Here is a 22,563-nt window from a genome sequence, read left to right as displayed (position 1 = left end):
ATGAGTGGCCCCGTGTCACGTGTGTCCAACGGTATGTTTTGGGATTCAGATGCGAATATTGGCGGCGGCGGCCTTATAGATGGGCCCGGGGGGACTTGGAGTGTCAAAGACTAACAGTCTATGCATCACTGAAAACCGGATAACCCGGTATGACAATATTTACCTTATAAGGTTGGCGAAATCTGTGTTGTCCTTATATACCCATGTATTGGCCTACTTATCAAGCATCATTTTCCTGATCCATGAGCTTGTTTGTCGTGTTCGACACATTATTCTAACAGTATGTCGAATTCTAAGCCGGTGGTATAGTGTTTGCATTCATGCGTAATAATTGCTTAATACTATATAGCAGTGCAGAATGATAGGAAGACGTCGATGCTGTAGGCATACGCTCAACGTATATGGCGCTGGATCTATCCAAAAATTCTAGACACACAAAACTCACACACACCACTGTGAGTCGCACTCGTCCTCCATGGCTTCGCTACATTTGCTTGTCATTGTCGTATTTTCTGATTCAACAATTCATCTCAAGACGTGGTCAGTGCCATCCTTCTTCGCTTATGAGGTCCTAACATGTCTTACTCGACATTGAGCCGATTTCTCGAACAGGCACTGCCGGTCTGTCAAAAGCTCGAAGGGATGTGGTGCTTGGAATGAGCTGTGACATTTTACTGGAGATTGATGGTGTTGAACGCAGCCGAGGGATTGTGGGTACCTTTCTCTAAGCTGCAGAGGTGCGTGTGATATGTATTGTGCATTTTTATGCTGCTAACTACCTCAGTTCCATAGGCACCCAAGACATAAACTTACCTCTCCCTCATCTCCTTCTTGCCCTCCTCCACTCCTCTCATTCTGGCGCCTTCCGGTGTGGTTCGCATATGTTCAAGCCACGTCAGCATTTGCTGACATGTGCTGGGCATGTGCGCTAAGCACTGGCGGTTGTTGGGATCAGGCAGTAGTGAATGGTGGTCTGGATGATCCCTTAATCCTACTTGAAACCCATTCTGCATTTTTGGCCTTTCTTCATAGTCAACATTAGCCATTCATCCTCGACCGATGCTCGAAACTGCCGTTGATATCCGAGTCGGATCTCTGTTGGTTTTAGCTGTCTGCAACCGAAGCTCGCAACCTTACCCGGCTCCGACCCTGCTCCTTCTCTTTTCCTATTCTGAAATAGTTTGACCACCGGATCTCAAAACGAACAAGGTACAACTCCCTTGGGAAGGGTCAAGACCTCAGTCACCACCGGCCGAGCATATCTTCCGGTCATTGATAAGTAAGGATCCGACTCAGACTTTATTTTCAATCCCCACTATCACCTACTCTGCCTTCAATCACTCATTAACGCTACTTCCTGCAAGTTTCTCGACAGGATGCCATCCAGAAAGTCGCACTGTACTACAGGGTCTGGCAACAGGATATGTCATGTTGTGGTCTATGTTTCTGTCTAAGGATGACTGGTCTTCGATGATATGGCTGAACTCGATCTCATATCTGGATTTGATCCCTGTGATTCCATGGCCAAAAACTCGATTCTATGGCTGAACTCGATCCTGTTACATCCTATGGTACCACGAGTTCAATTATATACCACCAAACTCGATCCTATACTGGCACCGCCGAGCTTGATTGTACACCGGCACCGCCAAACTCAGTCAACCACTTGAGCAGTGCAAATCCCTGCATAAGGAAACAATAGTGTCAAGTTGCCGCGACACCTTGCTTTCATTGGACTTCAAGGCACTAACGATATCTGTTGTGGTTCAACCCATGTTATTGTTCCTGCAGACGGTGTTGATGATGAGATTAGGGTAGAGAATTGGCGAGGCATTGATAAACTACATGTATTGTACCGAGTGTCTCTGTATAATCCTATACAACCCAATGTGACTTCCTGGCCAATCAAGTATAAAACCCGCAATACCATGATGCCAATGAAGCAATTGTCCATATGATGGTACAGATGGCAAGAATTTCTATCTCTTTTACTTATTGGACAGGAGAGCTGCTGTGCTAGAAATGCTAAATGAGAGACACTTTTTCGAACATGCATCATCACTTCAGTACAGTTTTAGTATTGTCACAACATGATTCATGCAGCCAATGCCAAATGAAAACCATTTTGATAATTATTGGTCATAGGGGATAGCGTTCTACACATATATATCTTGTTTTCAGCAATTAGCGTGTTTATCAATCTGTTTGAGTTTTTACACAGCCAAATTCATTCAACTAATGCCGGGCACAGGTAATCATGATAAAGATTGGTCGCAAGGGATAACAATATATTTCTATACAAGACTATGGCTTCTGCACTGCCATATTTTATACGATTATAGACATTGTTGGGATTATAATGTGTATATAAGGGTTTATCATAGATCTTGGTTTTCAGTGATGTGCTTGAACTCTCAAACACAAAGTTTGATTGGTAATCAACGTGTGAACCTGGGTACAGCGCGAGACAGTATAGACAAGTAGACTACAACTAAGACAGGAGTAATGGTATCTGGTTTTTGGGCAAAGCTTTGAAGCTTTAGACCGAAACACTTCTGGAGCCTCGCACCCTAAGCCAAGCTGAGCCGAGATACCCTATGACAAGGAGCGCGTCGCGACGCATCGAGCGTTAGCTTGGCCCCAAGTGTAAGGAGAGACGCGGACACGTACCAATCAAAGAGGTAAGGTATATCGCATGAACGGTTCGAGGACTGGCTGGTCCTGTAAGTATGGTGCTAGGACTACCGCATGCTTGCGCAAATATAACACAAAGGCCTCGCTGCTCCAGCGCCCCATTGCTTTGACGCTCTCGAAAGGGACACCGCGGAGGAGGTACTCCAGCGTTCCGCTGATGCGAATACCATGACCCTTCAGATCATGTCGGCCAAGGCGCGCGCCGGCATCCTGTAGACATTTCAGAAACGCTGACTTCGTCAGAACCCTCATTCCTTTATGATGGTGCCAGCTGAACAAAGCTGCGAGGGAATGAGGTGCGTTCACGGCGAAGTGGTTTAGCAGGGCAGCCTTAGGGTCGACGATGCCGGACTGGGCGGCCCAGTAGACGTCTTCTCCAGTAAGGGCCGTTTTGGTACGAGGCAAGCGGAAGGTGGTGACCTGAAATCCGTTGCGATCGACTTCGCAGTGCACGTCGGCGACTTTCATGTGTCTTGAAGCGTCGAAAGACGACAAGGAGGAGACCGTGAATTTGAGTGAGCAGCGTGATCGTGAAAGGGGAGCGTTTAGGACGAGAGGATTGAGGCGGCGCAAGACGTTTTGCGCCTTCGAGGGCAAGAGAGACTTGAGCTTGGTTGACCAGCCAGGGTAGACCATGCAACAAGTGCCAGGCACGCACGCTGTAAAAATAGTTTTCTAACGTACGACCTGAATATAACCCAGCGCAGCTGGCTACGAAGGCGAGTAGTAAAAAGGACGAAGCGGGGCAACACTGAGTTTCAGGGATGTTGCAAGAATCGCAGAAGACATGGTATACCAGAAGTCCGGACCCATAGCATTCACGTGTGCCGACAGCGTGAGAGTGGGCAAGCACTGCAAAGATGCGGTTGACATCGTCGTCAGATAAGGCGACAATGGACCCTGAGTGATCTTCGCGAGATCTAGGGGTGGCGGGTGTCCAAAGACGAAGGCGGTCTCGTGCAAGACAATGTGGGCGTAAGATGGAAGGGCGAGGGGTGAGAGAATGATGGTACGTGCGCGGTGTGCTGTTGATGGGAGGAATGGGAAGGGGAACAATGATGTCGAAACACGAAGTACTATTCCCGCCAGCTATCATGATATTTGTTGAGGTCTTCTCCCCAGTCTGAATCCAGTGCCTTGACAGCCACGGAGTGGCAGCTAGTACGTGTGACATCGGGGAATGCAGTGATGTGCTCGTTGAAGGGGTCTGCATCGGTAAGGAGGTAAGAGACGTCAGGTGGCAAGGAGACGGGTGGGAGAAGAAACCAGATTGGTGGGAAGAGACCGCGTGATGGACCGTCGGCTGGGTTGTTGCGACTTGCAACGTAGCACAAGTGGAAAGAGATGTGGCCGTTGGAGCTGGAGAGGCTGTCGTGGATCCTGCGGAACACTCTGTTAGTCTCCCAGTTGCGACTTCTACCATTGCGCCAGGCATTGACAACTCCCTGGTTGTCGCTAGTGATGTTCAAGGCCCGGCTCGGCTCAAAAGCCGGGGCCACGGCTCGGCCTTGGAGGGCTGGGGCTTGCTTCAAACCAAGGCCAGGCCCTATGGTAGGTAGTGCCTCCGAAGTCCGGTTCGGTCAGGTTCATGGCCCTATGTCTGCGAACCCTGAACTTGACCATTGGTCAGGTTCAGGCATGGTGGCCGAACCTTGGACCGGACGCCTTCGAACGCGTTCGGAAGGGTTCAGTTCAGGTTCAGAACACGTTCGAACTCTCGAACCGTTGTTTAAATTGCAAAAAAAATTAAAATTAACAAAAAATGAGAACAAAACCTGCTAGTACGAATAACTACTAAAACTCTTCCTCGACGACAATGCAGTTATCGTAAGGAGCAGCAAACTCAGCCTGGGATGTTGCAGAAATGTGGCCTTGACGGTATGCGCTCTTGAGCAACTGGAGAGCCTCGAATGTTGCTGGCTGCAAACAGCTGCGACGTGCGGTCCCAGTAATGCCGCCGCTTGAAAATGCACGCTCGGACGCAACTGCGGATCCCTGGATGGCAAGGTAATCCTTCGCGATGCGGGAGATGGTCGGGTACTGGATAGAATGGTGCTTGAAAAGTTTTTTGATGATATTAGTATGCAAACAACATAAATTAAACAATAAGACGTACCCCCCACCAGCCCACTACGTTGTCGACATCCTCAAGGGGTGCATCTAGGTAGTCCTCAAGTTCTTGACGAGGCCTTCGTGTAGTTGTGTCGTTCATGACATGCGATTTGACAGAGCTGCGCATCCAACTATGGCCATATGATCCTTGGCGAGTGAGCGAAGATGGGACGGTGACAGATGGCTCTGCAGGAGCCTGTGAGACAGTACTGCAATGATAATATATAATGCCAGAACAGCAGTGTGGTGAATCAAAAGTGCGGACAGTATGTCCTGAAATAAATGGCATTAGAAGTTAGCAACGACAAACAGTGAACGTGTTGTGAACGTACCGGCACCTTGATAAGTCGCATTGCTGAAGAGACCAAGAGAAGAACACGGATGAGGGCAATGTAGTTACTGCAAGTAGGCTAGAAGGGGGGGAAGACAGTAAAGCGACGGGCAAGCACAATGCTTAAACAGAAAACCTTACCAAAAACATGAGGCTTCGTTGCCGGTTTGAGAATCTAAGTTGGATAAAAATACATCAGGTTCAAACCGGTCCGGACGCGTCTGGACCGGTTCACGTGCTCCAGGAAAATACCGGACCTCGGACCTATTAGGGGGTTCGGTCCAGCAGAAATACCGGACCTGTGACTGAACCAATGGTCCAGTCCGCAAAGGTTCGAGTTCGAACCTAGGTTCGGGACCGGACTTCGGAGGCACTAATGGTAGGGCTCAGGCTCGGCTGGGGCTTGGCTCGGCTTGGGCCTAGGGCCTTGTGATACAAAAAACGTAGCAAGTAAATCAAATTTCATCTAACATTTGAATAGAAACATCTTCGTCATCTGATTCTAACAGCTCCTCATTCTCACATAAATCCTCAGCAACATCATCCCACCCATCATCTTCATTGAGAGCAGCAGGAGTCTTATCTTCGGACAATGCATCATCTACGAACTCGGTTGCAACAGATGGGTCCTTGCGAAACAGGAGATCATGTTTGATCATGCATTTCAAGCACTGCAGTGCTTCGACGATGTCGTGTTTGAGACGATTTCGGCGCTTGGAGATAGTAATACCAGCAGATGAGAATGCACGTTCACTGGACACGGACGTGGCCATAATGGAAAGGAAGTCACGCGCGAGTGACGCCCAGACTGGGTATCGAGGTGCGTTGATGCCCCACCACTGCACAATAGTCATATCTCCAAGGTGGTCCTTGGAGTTGAGGTAAGCGTGAAAGTCGTGCCGCCACGGCTCATTCGCAGCTTCGGAGGGAGTGACAGAATTTGTGGAACTCGCGCGAGAGATTAGGGTGGGCTGCAGCATCGAGTCACTGTCATCCTCGCCGTCAGAGAGCTCTTGCAGCAGAGCATCGAGTTTGCGATTCCCTGTCTTCCTGACCTTGACTTCGACACCATTCCTAGAGTCGGGATCGTTGCTGTACATTTCGAGATACCGTTCTTTGTACTAGATGTACCATTAGTGAGTGTGTTGTGACGAGAGCTTTACTTACCATCTCCTCTGCATGTCTGTGTGCTTCGACAAGCAATTCCTTGCCCCAATACTTGCGAAGATGGGTCTCCTTTTGTGACGGATCGAGAACTGTCGTTGGAAAGTCAGTGGGAGTAATACTATGTACATGAAAGAACGACGCACGCATCGCCATAATATGGGCGTCAGAACTACTCGACTTCTCGTAATACTTCGTAATCTTCTCAATACCAGCATCGAGGCCCTCCGCAAAATCGAGATACTTGATACATCCAGAACGTGAAGACCATGCGCTATGCAACGACTCCAATGCAGGCAATGCTAAGTGAAGCATTGGTCCTTGTTCAGATGAGAAGGACTGCTGCGACAACTCGGCAAACTGTAGTTTCAACGTGAGCCGCGACTCGAGTTGTAAGATAAAAATACATACACCAAGGATTGAGAGCAGACGTTGAACACAGGTCCACTCTTCAGATGATAGCTCAAGGTCCGTAATCTTTTTCCGTTTAGCTGAGTCCTTCTCTTGCAAACCGAGCCGGCCCACAAAATAGTCAACTTCCTAATAATATACATCAGCGGGAACAACATTGACATCCTAAATTGAACTTACATCTCGCAGCTCGAATGCACGTTGAAGCATGGTGTATGTTGAGGACCACCTTACTTTCATGTTGAGAAGCAGCTGTCGTGGATGTTTGATTGGCGTGTGGCCATCTTCGTCTCGACGCTGGACACTCTGAAAAAGTTCCTTTCGTTGAGCTGAGGAGCGCTCCTACAATGAACAATGTCAACAAAACATATGTGCATTTGACGGACGGCAAACCTTGACACAGATTGACCGGACTAATCCAACCTCGTCTCGTTCAAGTGTGGAGTGAGTCGTGGGGGCAAGCAAATCGTCGTTAGGTTGGGTGGCATCGTAGTGCCTCGACTTGCTGTGTGTGGACAACAGCGCCTGAGTTGCGAGGTTGATAATGTGGGCCAAGCACCTGAATATATGTGAGAATTGGTAGTAATAAACAAGACATAGAAACTCTTACCGAAGGCGCCGTTTTTTATGATTGAATGTCTTCTTGGTGTGTGCCTCGATGTGGACGGCGAAATGTTCCATCATGGTATCGTTGTTGGCTGCGTTGTCGCACGTAATGTAGCCAATCTGAAACTTCATCAGTGCCACACTGTTATGAAGCTAGAATTTTACTTACCTTATGTTCAATCCCAACACGTTTAACTAATTTGAACAGCGCTTGACCAAGACGGACACCGTTGTGAGCGTTGTTCAGTCGAGTAAAGCCAAGAAGGGCACTTTGAACGCTCCAAACACCGACTGTTCTTTCTTCGATCCAGTGACCAGTGAGGGCAAAATAGCCATCGACATTCGACGCTTGCCAGGCGTCGCATGTCAAATTGATCCGTCCTTTGACAGCGTCGCTCTTGTTGTGGTTCGTGTTAGAAATAACGACAAAAAAATCAACAAATGACTTACAAGTAACCGTCGGCGAAGGTTGGTGAGATTACGCTTGAAGAGGTCGATAATGGCTCGGCGCGTCTTTGATCGACTAGGTAGCTTGACACCGTTGGTAGCTCGTGCTGCTACATCAATCATATATTTGAAGGACTTGTGGTTGAGTGCGTCAATAGGCTGCAGTGAACTGATAAGTGTCCAATTGCCAGAATTAAATTAAAAAAACATACCTGGTCAGTTTCAATCAGCCATTCAATGGCGGCCTCGCGGAAGATTGCATCTGAGTATGGGATGATCTGTTCCTTTGGTTGCGGCTCACGGAGGTGGGCATCGAGTCGTGCTTGAGAGTCAGCAGCAGCGTCTAGCTTGCGGCGCTTGGTGTCCTTTGGTAACATTGAGACAAATTTCTCAGCTTCGGCCCATGTAAGATATTCATTCTATAATGAACAGTTAGTGGCATGTTTTCTCGGGTTGGCAATACTTACCCTGTGTGAAGCGTCCATATGGCGTCGCATAGTCGTCACCTCATTGACAAAAGCAACGGGTTTTTTCATTTTCTTGCTATAGCGTAGTCAGTACAATGTGCATGAGACAGAAATGTAAATTTACCTGCACAGTTGACAATTCCGGTGCTTCTTGCCTTTGTCAGTGTAAGGCTCGGAAAAAAACTTGGTGATGTCGCGACTTCGCTGCTCTTGACGTGGGTTTTCAGAGGCCTTGTCAATGCTCATGACTTGAACATCCTTGAGGAAGCCGTCAGCATCAACTTCGTCAGAGTGGTTTGCTGAACTAGTTGCATGCGGTGCGTTGACTACATATGTCAAATAGATATCAGTATTATGTATCTGTTTCGTTCGGTAGGAAAACTCACCAGTTGATGGACTTGCATCGTGTTCAGTCTCATTTGCGTGTTCGGGAGGATCAGGGCTATAAGCTCGTTTTTTGCCTGTAGTGATGTAGGCATTAGTCAGTACTTATCCAACAAAATAGTATAAACACACCTTTCATCAGTCACTTTTTGTGTGTGCTGCCTGTCAGCTCGATATCATTGTCATTATCGTCAACCTCAACGACGGTGACTTTGTGGCTACAAGAACTCGTAGGAGATGCGGTACTTGGGGGATTCAGAGGTATTGCCACAGAAATGACAGAGGGAGCATTGGCAGCACGACTTGCATCATTGTGAGCTCGCCTGTGTGAAGCTAATTCTTGATCAGCAGCGTTATCCGCACAAATTACCTTCGCTGATGGCACAGCAACACGTTTAGGGCGTGCCGTACTAGTAGGTGGTTCCTCGCCATCGGAATAGACGCGCAGCACCATATGTGGATGTGACCTGTTGAAAATTCAAAAACTCAAATTAGTTTATCCTAGACAGCTGAGGCTTTGAAACTATTGCAGTTTCACGGTCATAGCCGACTGAACGAAAACGTACCTGAAAGCCGTGGCCTGAAAGCCTGGCTCTGGCCTGGACACAACTTGAGCCAGGCCCTAAGCCTTCATAGGCCGTCTACAAAGCCCGGCTGGGCTTGGCCTAAGTGGGCCCGGCTAGGCCTGGCTCACAGCCTGAAGCCGGGCCTTGAACATCACTAGTTGTCGCAGAATAAACGAAAGTGGTGGTCTTCGTCGTCAGAGAGGGAGTTAAGGATGCTAAGGACGAGTAGCTCAAAGCCGATACATTCAGCCCAGCCGATGTCTCGTCGTCCGTCGTGCGTTTGCCAGTCAGGAGATAGCTTCCACACCCGCCAATGCCCATGGAGCATAATTGCGATGCTGAAGGACGAACTTGCATCTGAAAACGCCTGGAGTTCGTGGAAGGATGAGGGACGTGAGATAGACCTGCTGAGGAAGGAGCGGGATAGGGTGGAGTCCCACCAGTGTAGGTCGTTCTGGAGGTGCTTGACGGCATGATGAGGCACGAAAGGACAAGGGGAGCATACTCCGAGCATGGTCTCCAATGAGGTGAGGTAAGCACGGCCTGCTGGTATGACCAATGAGGCGTGAAGAAGTTTTCCGTAGAGTTGTTGAACGTCGAGAAGGACGTGAGTTTGCCGCAAGTTCCAGTCCGTAATGGCATTCCGATATTTGGCTTTCTTGGCCGGTGAGAGTTCGACTGTGAGCCGAGTAATGTTCCATAACAGCCCAAGGTAAAGCGCAATGAACGCGAATGCGACGTCTTTCGTGAGTTCCCAAGGGATCCCCAGAGGTTGGGACTCCCGGTCGATGTCTTGGAAGGCGTACGCGAAGTCAGAATCAATGTCAGAACGGGCTGATTTGAGGGAGAGATCGCGCACGGGGAAGACGTAGTCTTCCCCGTGCACGTCGTAAGAGTAGTCTGGGAAGGCGGTGCCTTTGTACCAGATTTGGCCTCCGGAGCGTTGACATCCGTCATGCTTAAGTTGTCGTCGTAGCTGCAAACGATGTGAGTTGTAAGAGTCGATGTGGGCCCGTCTGATGCGGAAGAACAAATGGTCATCGACCCATTTGGTGATAGGACCGATGCCGGCTGCACGTAAGAGATCTGTGCCTGCGTCAGCGACTTGACCATATACTCCAGCAGACGGACCCATGCCGAAGGATACACAAGTATCCACACATAGATTCCCATCTGGTAACAGAACCACGGCTGCAGGCCATTGGGATGGATGGAGTGGAATGGTGTGGTAAGCTTCTGTGACATCTCTCGTCGCGGCTTGAGACCCGGGGGGTAGTGAGCGAATAATTGTACAGACGGTATCAAATGTACCCCAGGTACAGGGGAAATCATCCGAGCAAACCAACAAGTTGACAGAACCGCTGGGGTATAAATGTGAAGGCGTAAAAGGGAAAGAAAAGTTTTGAATGATTCGAAATTTGCCGGGTTTTCCCGATTTTGGTATAATGGAGATAGGAGACGTTTGAAACGGACCGAGGCAAGCAAGAAGTTCAGCCGAAGAGAAAGGTCCAACATAGCGGCCAGTAGCGAGTTCTTGTTCAAGAATTTTTTCAAACACGTGACTAAAGGTGAGCAGAGACGAACTATTGGGAGGGCACTGACAACTAAGTAAGGAGGGAATGTTGAGATGAAACCCGAAGTGTAAACTATCAGACAAGGTAGGGTATTTGCGGACAAGATTGTGTCTACGTAAGGCGCAATCCCATATGGTATAGTTATAGGGTGTGAGCGGATTAAGACGTCTGAGCGCGAGCACAGTGTTGGGCGCCATGCGAGCTTCCGAGGCAGCCGGAACAAACATGTCGATCGTCGTGAGATCTGCTGGAACAGCCTTTGTGTCGCTGCCAATCGACACAAAGCGGCTTGTCGGACTTGCGCAAGATGAGTTGTCTTTCCACGCGGGTGGCGAGGGTGGGGTGTGAACTGTCCCAGAGTCTGTCCGCAGTGCATTCGGCGAAGATATGTGAGTTCCTCCCCAGGCATATGGTGCACACAGCTGGGGAGCGAGAGCTGGGTGTGCTGTCCTGAAAACCCGAGCGACTAGAGTGGTTGTTGTGGGACTTGTGTGTGGCAAGGGTTTTCACAAATTTCGAAGAGCCTGCCCGTTCGAGATGTGAGGGCGACAGAGAACGTTTGGAATGTTTAGAACGCAAGTGACCAGAGGAGTCGTGGGCACGCGGGGGTGACGATGCATCCTGCAAAGTCGTTCACAACCGCCAGACAAAATAACGCGATGCCACGGCGCCCAGAGTGGTTCGATGATACCACAAACGCGGAGCAGAATGGAAGCATGAGGTAAACGCGAGGTGCATACGCCAGAGACGCAAACGCAAACACAACGCAAAACGCAAGATAAACGCAAGATGACAGCACAAGGTAGAAAGAAAGAACATGAGGAATATTAGCGAAAGTTCTAAGAATGAGTGATCGAGCTACTTACACGACGAGAGTCAAGGAGGTCATGGTTACGCAGTTGACGGAAAACGCGGTCAAAGGTACGCAGTAGCGCAGTCTCATCCAGGAGCAAAATGTCCCAGGCGCCCTTGGGCAAAGGGATGGCGTTGTGCCAGGCGCGGCGTTGTTCCTCCTGATAGATGAGGATGGCTCGTTGAGCAATGGCGTCAGTAGAGTTCCAGTATCGATGCAAAATGATGGACCCCCAAAAGTTGGCCAGCATCGTGATGCGCTGGGCTGGCCAATCATATTCTTCCATGGTTTTTAGTATGCGCGGGACGGCTTGAGCGAATTCCACCGTGGACAGGTTGTGATCCGGGACTACCTTCGAGGAAGGTTTGGTTAAGCCCGCACTGACCCATATGGTGGAACTGTCGTCTCCGGTGGTGGGGACCATGCCCTCATCGTCCCTGGTGCGATAGTTGGCATGGGCGTCGGCGACCCCAGCGTTAGTCCAATAATAGAGCTCGACGTAATGCCCCTTATCAATCTTCCGGAGAGCGAAGTCAGAAACCATAATCTCGTCATCAGCGGAGTCAGGGCGGGGACGTAGGGGAATTAATAAATGTTTTGAGCGATTTTTCTTCTTTTCGTCATTTTTGGCTGCTTCCTCCTCGAGGCGAAGAGTCTCCTGGTTACGGTTGTTTTCATCGTCCGCTAGACGCTGCTGTTCGAGATGAAGGCATTCGTCGTCAAGTGTCTGTTGCTGCCATTGTGCGCGGAGCGCATCATTAGTGGTAACCCAGAATTCACGAAGTAGGTCGGCGGCTTGTATCTCCGTGGTGGTTGGCGTGACTAGGCCGAGACGGCTGACACTATACGGGTCAGACATGAAGTCTGGGCAAGCGAGCAATCCTGGGTCAGAGTGTAGGCGGTTCATTGAGGCGAGTCAGCGAGAGCGACGAGAATGATAAGATATTGTTTTGATTTAAGGACGCGAAGAGTCTAATCAAGAAGTTTGTTCGTACTTGCGAGGAGCGTGGTGGTGGGGAGAAGAAGAAGGAGTGTGTCAAGTTTGCTCGTGACATGCATAGACCTCATTCGTATCACGTGCTCGTGCCTCGTACTTATTTAGAATACAGTTTTATCAAGGAAAACTAACCACAAAAATGCATTAAGAGGGAATCGAACCCCCGGCGGGTCGATGGCAACGACCCAGGTTACCACTACCCCATTAATGCTTGCGATTCAGTAGGCCATCAGTCCTATATAGTGTTTAATTTGCTATGGTCGAGACGGTCTACTAGCGATTCAGCCACTACTTAGGCACCTCACCGTTACTATCTGCTTATATAAGCATTACATTTTGTTGGCGGGCGATCATTACACTACCCAAGGCATGACGAAGGGCTCTCAGTTATCTCAGCTCAAGTCAGCGTTATGTCAAGCGGGGATCAGCAAGGCCCCACAAAATGGAAAGAAGCGCAAGCGGTCAGGATCTATAGATGAAGATAAATTCAAGAAGGCACTTCATAAGAATCCCTTCGACACCAAGGTCACGAAGCTCAAGCATGATATCGGCGGACGCAAGGTCAAAGGGTCCAAAGGGAAACCCGCAGAGAGAAAACAAGCGGGTATGGAACAGGTGCGCAGATTTTATTTTCTAGCAGTATCGACAGGTCTCTTACATTGCTTACAATAGCGCGAGAAGACTCTTTTAAAAGAGATCCAAGACAGGCGTCGTGTTGGTGGAGTCATTGACAAGCGCTTTGGTGAAAACGACCCGTCTATGTCTCTTGAGGAGCGCATGCTCGAGCGTTTCACGCAAGAAAGGCAACGAGCTTCCAAAGGGGCCGCATTTAATCTCGAGGGCGAGGAACACCTCACGCACTATGGCCAAAGCCTTTCGAACCTCGACCATTTTGATGATGTTGGTTTGCCTATGGATGAAGATGAAGATGAAGACGAAGGTGAGCATTCATATATTTTGTATCGAGTATGTTTTCTTTAATTCGTTCAAGGCCAACTCGATCGTGACATCGTGGGGAGGGAACACTTTGGTGGCTTCGGCGATAAGGACGAGACAGACAATCAGGTGCGCCTCTCATACCTTAGAGGGGGAAATGTTCTTTTACTTATCCACTTTCCAGTCCGACCGGAAGAAATCGAAAGCGGAAGTTATGGCGGAACTCATCGCCAAAAGTAAAAAACATAAGGTAATGTATGATACTTTTTACCAGGGACTTCCTAATTTTCGTTTAGGCTCTCCGTCAACTGCACCAAGCGCAGGAAGAGAGTATGCGACATCAACTGGACGAAGACTTCGATTCCTTCAGAGGTCTACTCTTCGCGCCTAACGCACAGATAACCGATAGCAATCTGGCTTCCCAACCTGGCATTCCCTCCGTCGACATGGACTACGACAGACAGATTCGCGAACTTGCCTTTGATCAACGCGCAAAAGCAAAGGATCGCACGAAAACGGAAGACGAGCTTGCGCTCGAACAAAAAGAAGCTCTAGAAGGAGCTGAAAGGCAGCGAATGCGGAGAATGCTTGGAGAAGATGGAGAAGGCGGCGACAACCTCGAGGACGATTTTTCAGGGGATGGATCCTTCGCAACTATTGGGTCAGGATTAGTTCGCGGGATCGACCAGGGGGTCGCGCAGGATGATAGCGAGGAGGAGGAAGATGAAGACGAAAGTGTGGGTGTGGATGAGGACGAGGAGACCGACTGTGAGGATGAGAACAGTAAGGCGGAGGAGGGAAGTGAAACGAGTTTTGGCAGTGAGGCAGGCAGTACCTCTGGAAGTGAATTCAACGAAATCACAACAAACCAGAAGTCAGCAAAACTGGAACCACCAGGTGTTCGACATGACCTACCCTTCACTTTCCCTTGCCCCGAGTCACACGAAGAGTTTCTGGAGATTATTGAAGAAATGGATGATACGGATGTGCCTATTGTTGTTCAGCGCATACGCACGTTGCATCACCCAAGCCTTTCCCCGGATAATAAAGTGAAGCTTCAGGTAATGCCTTCCTTCGACAGCTGTGAGCTCAGTTGACATTCTTTGTAGAACTTGACATCCGTCCTTGTTGACCACATACTCTATATCACATCTCCCCCTGCTCCACGATTCACGCTCCTGAACTCTATTGTTCCCCACCTCTTTGCACTTTGCCGCTCGTACCCGATCGAATCCGCGGGATTTTTCGTGGAGAAACTCTCGCTGATGCACAAAAATTTGGAACGGGGATTATCGCGGGGAGCTCTTGAACTGGGTGCAAGAACATGGCCAGGACCGGCTGAATTGTCCCTCTTGCGCACCATTGGAGTCATATGGTCTAGTAGTGACATGAGCCATCCCGTCATTTCACCGGCACGGCTTCTCATGGGTGCTTACTTGGGGCTGTGTCGTATTCGGTCACTAACGGACATAACGAGTGGACTCTTCTTATCCTCTATATTCCTACAGTACGAGGAATTGTCCAAACGCCTGGTCCCAGAAGCCATTAACTTTTCTATCAACGCGGTCTTGCACCTAGCTCCGAGCTCTCTTAAAAATGTCACGTCAATACCCGGTTCATTTCCTTCCCCCGACTTCCATTCAGATCTGTGTGCACCCCTTGCGATCGACGTCAAGAAGTCCAAGCATCTTGACTTTCGCACACCAAACCTACGTCAGCTCCTGACTGACGAGAATTATCAGGAGCAGGATAAACTTGATCTCCTAGGTCTCGCTTTTCGCCTTCTGGACCGGTTTTCAGAAATGTACAAGAGCCTCGACGGTTTTATTGAGCTCTATCAACCAATTTTAGATCTCCTGACGAAACTCAGCATCACAAAACTTTCGGAGGGCGTTCGAGTGGGTCTACATCACGATCGTGCGAAAAGTGAATTAACCATAATTTAGACGCAAGCCTCCTCTTTGCAAGACAAGCTCACTAGGTTATTGAAGTTTGCTCGTCAAGCTCGTAGGCCTCTTCTACTTCAGGCCCACAAGCCAATTCCGATCCCGACATACATACCCAAGTTTGAGCCAAGGTCCTCCTCTTACCTGCGTCGGCAAGATCCAGATCATGAACGTAACGAGGCCTCGAAGCTTCACTACCAAGTCAAGCAGGAGAAGAAGGGAGCCATTCGTGAGCTCAGAAAGGATGCGAAGTTCTTGGCAGCTGTCGAGCACAAACAACAGGCTGAAAAGGACCGCGCTTACAAGGACCGTATGAATAAGGCGTTTTCAGTGTTGGAAGGCGAGAGAGCTGAACAAAAGGCCATGGATAGAGAGAAGGCGAAAGAAAAGCGTCGATCCGGACGTAAGTAGATTATTTGAATATATAAAAAGTCTACATAATTGGTGAAGGTGAACACTGACTACTGCAGTACTATCTTTTGCCCAGAGTTGCAAAATGGCCCCGAGTTGCAAATCACAATGTAGCACGCTCATCTTTCACTCATTTTCTTCACACAATGATTCTAGAGGAGGATTAATGCATAGCTTGCTGTATTTATTTTTTGTTACATGAAAAATGGACTGGAAGTGCTTGCGGCAGTGAAATACTGCTCAAAACATTCACTTTCCATCAGAGGGAAGCCATTACAAGCACGAAAAAATTCAGGAATTTTACTAGTGATTGACATTGCCTTCTAATGCTCCTCTGAATTTTTCTAACATCGGAACTGAGATGTGTTGAGAGATATAAATGTTGTACTATCAAGATGCATAGCGTGACAGGAGGAGTGAGCTTTTGTTCGGAGTCATAAAAGCACCACTCGGCAACTAGGCCAACACGTGCACACTAGCCTGGAAATAGTTTCGTTCGTCGGACTCGGAGAGTCAAAGCACCTAGGTTGCCCAATTAGTAAGCCTTATTATACTTGGTGATTACGTGCTTCACCAACTATTACATCAGGCATTTGACCAGAGTATGACAAGAATTTAGCTAGCTTTATTTAATGCATAATATCAAAAATATTTATCATAATTGTAAATCACATGATAAAGAAATAAATAGGCAGACTACAGTGGTGGGATCTCCCACTGCTATAATATTGACTGACCTATAGTACCAAGTTATGATCTACTAGCATATTGTTGTGTTATTGTCAAATCAATCTATGCCTACATAGGCAGCTTCCAATTGCAGAATATTTAATTACTGACAGTGTGCTGGAAAATTATACTAGATTATCATGCTGTAGCAAGATGCTGATTATCGCCCCAATATGTCTGGCTTTACATAGGCAGCTTCCCGTGGCAAGATCTGTAATTACCGACAGCATGCCAAGATACGACATTTAGTTGTAATACCACAACAAGTTGTTGATCTTCTACCAGAGACAGCTACTGTTATATGGGCAGCCTTTGTTGGTAGGATCCACAATTGCCGACTGTGTGCTTGGGCATGACACTTAATTATCATGCTGTAGCAAGATGCTGATTATCGCCCCAATATGTCTGGCTTTACATAGGCAGCTTCCCGTGGCAAGATCTGTAATTACTGACAGCATGCCAAGATACGACATTTAGTTGTAATACCACAACAAGTTGTTGATCTTCTACCAGAGACAGCTACTGTTATATGGGCAGCCTTTGTTGGTAGGATCCACAATTGCCGACTGTGTGCTTGAGCATGACACTTAATTATCATGCTGTAGCAAGATGCTGATTATCGCCCCAATATGTCTGGCTTTACATAGGCAGCTTCCCGTGGCAAGATCTGTAATTACTGACAGCATGCCAAGATACGACATCTAGTTGTAATATCACAACAAGTTGTTGTTATTCTACCAGAGACAGCTACTGTTATATGAGCAGCCTTTGTTGGTAGGATCCACAATTGCCGACTGTGTGCTTGGGCATGACACTTAATTATCATGCTGTAGCAAGATGCTGATTATCGCCCCAATATGTCTGGCTTTACATAGGCAGCTTCCCGTGGCAAGATCTGTAATTACTGACAGTGTGCCAAGATATGGCATCCAGTTATCATGCCACAACAAGTTGTTGATCTTCTACCAAAGATGGCTACTGTTATATGAGCAGCCTCTGGTAGCAGGATTTACAATTGCTGACTATGTGCTTGGGCATGACACTAGATTATCAAGGTGTAGCAAGGTGCTGATCATTCCCCCCATACGTCTAGCTTTACATGGGCAGCTTCTAATGGCAACATCCATAATTGCTGACACTGTGCCAGGGTTTGACATCCAGTTGTCATGCCACAACAAGTTGTTGATCCTCTATTAGAGACAGCTACCATTATATGGATAGCTTCTGGTGGCAGGATCTGTAATAGCTCAAAATGTGCTGGGATATGTTATTCGATTACCACACCATAGCAAGCTGTAGACCTTCCACCAAACACACCTTATGTTGCATGCGTGGCTTCTAACAACAAAATCCATCATTACTAACAATAAGTTAAGCTCTGACATTCAGTTATCTCGCTGCAGCAGGTTGGTGATATTTTTCTCAAGCATAGTACATACTTACATTGGGATTCTTATGTGATACAATGACAGAAGGATCAGCCAATTCATTCATAAGTGGCATTAGGATATCAAGTGTTAATACAGACACTGCGGTAACAACAACAATGAATTAAGTACTACCCATAGCGGCTCGTTCTCGAAGGACAGCACGTTTCTCCCGAATTTTAGATAGTGCGCTGTTTTTGCTTATACATCGCTGCGAAGAGGTAGAATTGGGGAAGATACGGCTGTAAAAGACATTGACTTGAGAGTTAGAGAGTGAAATTGATCACGAACCGTGTCCACCACGTCATCAAGTCAACTACTTCCTGACTTTCATCAGGATCTTCCAACAGATCCAGAATGCTGTGATAAAAGTTCTCGGAGTCTGTGACCGTGTTGGTACGCGAAAATACAGACGATGAGCTCAATGAAAACCAAATCTAAAGATTAATCAGTAGGCAGGCATAAATTGTCAAGTTTTCGACGCACCTGCGTGGCAATATAAGCCAAGGACCCTTTAGTTACAGACTTCATGCCGTGGAGATATGCATTTCCGGAGCGCGTTGCTTTTGGCTCCTTGTCCACGGAGCTCGGAGACGTAAATACGTGCTTGAAACCCTGCCGAAACAAAACCTTATAATGAGCGGTAAATTTATGGGCGAAAAACTTACAAAGATGAGTATCTCGTTCCTAAGTAAACCAGTCCAAGGATCTTCAGGGTCATAGACATACCCAGCATAAAGAAACATCGGCCACTGATCACCACGAACTGCAGTTTCACCGCTTTTGAGGCTCTGCTTGGTTCTGGCAAGTGATTTGATGGGTAGGTGATTGAATGGTAAAAATACTTACACTGGATTCGACCAGTCAAGGCCTGCCGGGCAGAGCAACGCGCCAGTCACTTCATGATTGAAGCCCCGGTCAGATTTGATATTTCGGGCAAGAGGCGGAATAAGTGGCTGTCCTCTAGGAACAAGCCATTCGAGGACGGCAGATTTAAGAGTCTTGGTGTCATCGCCTCACGCACCAGACGCTCCTTTACCCATCTGCCAGAAGATGATTGTGATGATGACACTACAGTATCAAAAACTTACCAGTTCTCCCACGTGAATGATGTCCTCTTCTTCGTCATTCGTCAGGCGATCTAGAAGACCAGGGTAGGAATCTATTAATTCCACGAATACCCTGTGTTCCCGGCGAACACTAAAAATTGAAAGGGTTATGAGGGGGTACTGGCATTGAAACGTCAAAATTACACTTACTCCGCTGGATAATCCTCGATTGAAGAGTCTCGTAGTTCTTCGAGTCGGAGTATACCTGCGGTCAGAAGGGCAGGATAGTTGCACATTGCAAACACAGTGCGGCCAAAATGTCGACCATGCAGAACAAGGGGATTCGATGAAGTCCTTTTTGAAGGAGAGTCAGAACGGTAGGATTATAATAAGTCAAACACAACCTACGCCTTTTTACACGGGCCCGAGCGGAGTGCCGAACCACTACGTTTGCGCGAAGGTTCAACAGACGGACGATTTTCATCATCACTCATGCTCAAGTTTAGGAAGAGGGAGGCTGAAATATCAATGGCTACATGAGACGGTTTATATGCCATCGGATAGGAAGTAGCGGAAAATTTAGCTTCCGTCCGCTGCAGATATCGTAACGGCATTGAAAGCGCGGTTCAATCGTTATTCATTTCGGAACTGAAAAAAAAATCGCTATCCTGGCACCGACAGTGGACGGGTGCATTGCCTCAGATGACAGCATCGTACGTTTATACATAAGTCAAGTCGGCACTGTTGACACAATTATCAGCATCATGCCGAGTAGCCCGCCGACGCTGGACTCACACTCTCGAAAAAGTTTGCGACAATGCTTCCACGTCGAAAAAAATGTCACGTTCAGGTGACTTCTTTAATATGACATGCGCTACAAGATTTTTGAGCAGATGAACCTTACAGGATTCAACTGTCCTCATCAGGTGAGCTGAGAGGCATCAACGACACAAAAGACATACAAGTCGGCATCAATTGCAAGTGAGTAAGTTGATACAGATCTACTAAAGAGACTTAGCGTACAGGCAAATTCGTCAAAACAGAAATCTGATCGATATGGGGACACAGACTACAGGTGAGATTTAATATTTTGATGCGGGAAATTTGTACTAAAAAATCACCTAGTCTCCAACGAACAATGCATAAGTGAAGAATCCGAGCTACAACTCGTCAAGGAACACTTGAGGAACGCGGAAAACAATATTGCTTACCTTTCAGATAGGGTGATGACCTACAGAGATAGATGGCTAGAAGAATACTACCGCGCCGATAACCTCGAACACCACATGCCCTCTAACATCCACGTGGCTTACCCCCCTCAAATTCCGTACGGTGCTCCCTCTCCTACGTTCTTTTCCAGAAGCTTGGACGGTGATGATGAGTATTAGAGCTGGAAGAGAATAATGGCTTTGAGTTGAGCAGATATCACATCCGAGTCTGAACCATTAAGTAAGAATTTAGGATAAGAGAACGCACCTATTTTCTAACAAACGAGAATGTAAGGCTTGTCCGTATATCACGTAGTTAATTGGTTTCAAGTTAGACGTCCAAACATCAAGGTTGAAGATATTCTCAAAATTCAATCCCGTGAGTAGTATGCAGCATTGATCGTCACCTGATGGGAAGGTCAGGTAAAGGCTTAACCAAGGCGTATACTAATGATTTACCTGGTCACCGTTGGGCCCCAAGCATCGGAAGAATCATCCTAGAACTCCGGAAAATACTAAGGTTGTTCAGGTCAACAACTGAATGCTGACTCGCACTTGGTGTCAGAAGTAAGACCTACCAGTATAAATCACATACACCCATGATGGCTATAATGGTTCGTGATGACCGGGCTCCAGACCATCTGGGTTGGAACAGTAAAACCCTTGTGGATAGGAGCCTATACTTGAGGACAATAATCGTGTCACTGACAAGAGGCCAAGTGTCTCATGAATGAGACTTGCCCGTAGATATTCGCGGCACCCTACTACACGTCATAGAACTCAATATGACAGTCATCTGTAAATGATTCGACTTACCAATAATTGCGCCATTCTTCTCCTGGGTCGTTAGCGTTCAAGCGACGACAATACTAGAGTGCAGCTCGCGAAAGTATTCTGCTTGTGTGCTGGTTCCTAGAAGTATTCATAGTCTTTACATCGCAATTGATGCTCAATTCAATCTAATGGGCATACTAAACGTGAGGATCACTTACTGATCGGAGGCCGCAACCTATCACATGTAAAGCTGCTATGATACAATGTAGTGCCCGCTGTGCTATGCCGCGGGGTTACGGGAGAATGTTGCAGCCCGGATGAACTGAATTCCGGAGGTGCAGGAAGTTTGTCATATCCCTCTGCCGGATCGGTCTGTGAGGGTTCGTTGGCGTCAGACTTTACATGACCAAGTTTATCACCTAACCTTGCAGGAGTGACAAGAATTGCTTCCGAGTTCGCGCAACACGGCCGTTCCGACGCTTCCACATAAGGAACGACTCCTGAGTTGAGGAAAATCATTATTATGTTCTGAAGTCCTCCGCTTTAGTAAAGACTTACGAAGTCTTTAGGCTCATAACCAGTCACTAAAGAACAGTCATCTCGATGTAGTACTAACTTCAACTAAATGATAACTAACTAACTAACTATATGTCCAACGCTTCAGATAAGAAAGCTTCTCTATGCTCGAGACTCAAGAATCGATATTCCAATTATATATATGCGATAATCGAACATCGAACACAGAAAATAAAAAATGACATAGAATAATAGTAATAATCAGGCATGTGGTAACGGTAACATATCAGCAATGTGAGATGGAGGTTGGAAAGAAATTCTCTGAAAGAAATAACGCAGATGATATAGTGAATGACAATTCAGACTCAGCCGGAACTCAGCTCACTTAGTAATCGGGCATTTCCAGGCTGGGTCTGAATACGTAGTCATTCAGTATATCAACTGTGTGGCGCTTGCCGTGGAAGTCTCTTTTCGACTTCGATCATACATGTGCTGTGATTATTATTAAATCGTATGGTTGTATTTCATTAGAGTAGTACTAGTACGTGTTAGTTCAATTTGAGGCTGTTGCGGCTGCATCTATAACTAGTATTACTATGTAGCATTGTGTGGGCAGTGCGAGGCTGCAGGACTTGGCAAAATTTAATGTACTCATTGTCCAAAATTGTGGTGGGGCGGGCGGGATGTGACAGTTTGTTTACCCGCGCCATCGGTCCACAATGACCACAAAAGCTCATTGTGTGCGCCGTGCATGGTGCACGGTCCATAACACTTCACACCGTCAGAAAGTATGTCCACAATTAGTCATTCACTATAAATTCTGATCACGCACATTCGTAGGTCTTCTTTCTACTCTCTCTATCTACATCGATACCTAGTATACTAGTCGCTAGAAAAACATAGAATAGACCTTTGAATAGACTAAGCTCAAGTTATCGTCACAGTATGTTATGTTTTGGCT

The 22,563-nt window shown here is 47.4% G+C and overlaps 6 protein-coding genes and 1 non-coding gene across 7 annotated transcripts; 2 read left to right on the top strand and 5 right to left on the bottom strand.

Moving 5' to 3' along the window:
• Positions 1 to 219: 219 nt before the first annotated feature.
• On the bottom strand, positions 220 to 1,013 carry F5891DRAFT_1176769 (uncharacterized protein; the record flags this gene model as incomplete). The annotated part of the gene is made up of 4 exons (XM_041365774.1): positions 220 to 413; positions 446 to 484; positions 676 to 729; positions 814 to 1,013. The coding sequence occupies 4 exons, from the start codon at positions 1,011 to 1,013 to the stop codon at positions 293 to 295; spliced, it is 414 nt and encodes a 137-aa protein (XP_041218125.1). The 3' UTR covers positions 220 to 292.
• Positions 1,014 to 3,202: 2,189 nt separating this feature from the next.
• F5891DRAFT_899438 (uncharacterized protein) lies at positions 3,203 to 3,673 on the bottom strand (the record flags this gene model as incomplete). The annotated part of the gene is made up of 1 exon (XM_041373431.1): positions 3,203 to 3,673. A coding segment is annotated over one exon (471 nt), but the record flags the coding sequence as incomplete, so codon positions are not given.
• A 7,910-nt stretch (positions 3,674 to 11,583) lies between these two features.
• On the bottom strand, positions 11,584 to 12,516 carry F5891DRAFT_986681 (uncharacterized protein; the record flags this gene model as incomplete). Its single annotated transcript, XM_041377806.1, has 2 exons — positions 11,584 to 11,595; positions 11,623 to 12,516. 2 exons carry the CDS (start codon positions 12,514 to 12,516, stop codon positions 11,584 to 11,586), a joined length of 906 nt encoding a protein of 301 aa, XP_041218123.1.
• Positions 12,517 to 12,746: 230 nt separating this feature from the next.
• Positions 12,747 to 12,817, bottom strand: F5891DRAFT_t120. The gene has a single exon. It is a non-coding gene; the product is annotated as a tRNA-Gly (tRNA).
• An 85-nt stretch (positions 12,818 to 12,902) lies between these two features.
• F5891DRAFT_1069599 (Nop14-like protein) lies at positions 12,903 to 16,176 on the top strand. Its single transcript, XM_041363241.1, has 7 exons — positions 12,903 to 13,221; positions 13,279 to 13,546; positions 13,598 to 13,671; positions 13,727 to 13,792; positions 13,839 to 14,603; positions 14,652 to 15,440; positions 15,489 to 16,176. Exons 1-7 carry the CDS (start codon positions 12,976 to 12,978, stop codon positions 15,897 to 15,899), a joined length of 2,619 nt encoding a protein of 872 aa, XP_041218122.1. The 5' UTR covers positions 12,903 to 12,975; the 3' UTR covers positions 15,900 to 16,176.
• Positions 16,177 to 18,179: 2,003 nt separating this feature from the next.
• On the bottom strand, positions 18,180 to 19,598 carry F5891DRAFT_1131548 (uncharacterized protein; the record flags this gene model as incomplete). Its single annotated transcript, XM_041364680.1, has 8 exons — positions 18,180 to 18,297; positions 18,347 to 18,492; positions 18,542 to 18,670; positions 18,724 to 18,856; positions 18,905 to 19,056; positions 19,147 to 19,255; positions 19,315 to 19,458; positions 19,513 to 19,598. The coding sequence occupies 8 exons, from the start codon at positions 19,596 to 19,598 to the stop codon at positions 18,180 to 18,182; spliced, it is 1,017 nt and encodes a 338-aa protein (XP_041218121.1).
• Positions 19,599 to 19,973: 375 nt separating this feature from the next.
• Positions 19,974 to 20,492, top strand: F5891DRAFT_986678 (uncharacterized protein; the record flags this gene model as incomplete). Its single annotated transcript, XM_041377805.1, has 4 exons — positions 19,974 to 20,030; positions 20,061 to 20,089; positions 20,115 to 20,179; positions 20,230 to 20,492. The coding sequence occupies 4 exons, from the start codon at positions 19,974 to 19,976 to the stop codon at positions 20,490 to 20,492; spliced, it is 414 nt and encodes a 137-aa protein (XP_041218120.1).
• Positions 20,493 to 22,563: the final 2,071 nt, after the last annotated feature.

The sequence above is a fragment of the Suillus fuscotomentosus genome, assembly GCF_016647785.1.
Source record: "Suillus fuscotomentosus strain FC203 chromosome Unknown F5891scaffold_127, whole genome shotgun sequence".
Classification (NCBI taxonomy): domain Eukaryota; kingdom Fungi; phylum Basidiomycota; class Agaricomycetes; order Boletales; family Suillaceae; genus Suillus; species Suillus fuscotomentosus.
The sequence above is the reverse complement of the archived record's forward strand: the minus strand, read 5'-3'. Positions and strand labels throughout refer to the sequence as shown.

Coding starts and splice junctions, on each gene's coding strand:
- F5891DRAFT_1069599 (XM_041363241.1), top strand. CDS start 12,976: ATGACGAAGGGCTCTCAGTTATCTCAGCTCAAGTCAGCGTTATGTCAA. Junction 13,547..13,597: donor AGATGAAGATGAAGACGAAG/GTGAGCATTCAT, acceptor AATTCGTTCAAG/GCCAACTCGATCGTGACATC. Junction 15,441..15,488: donor AACTTTCGGAGGGCGTTCGA/GTGGGTCTACAT, acceptor ACCATAATTTAG/ACGCAAGCCTCCTCTTTGCA.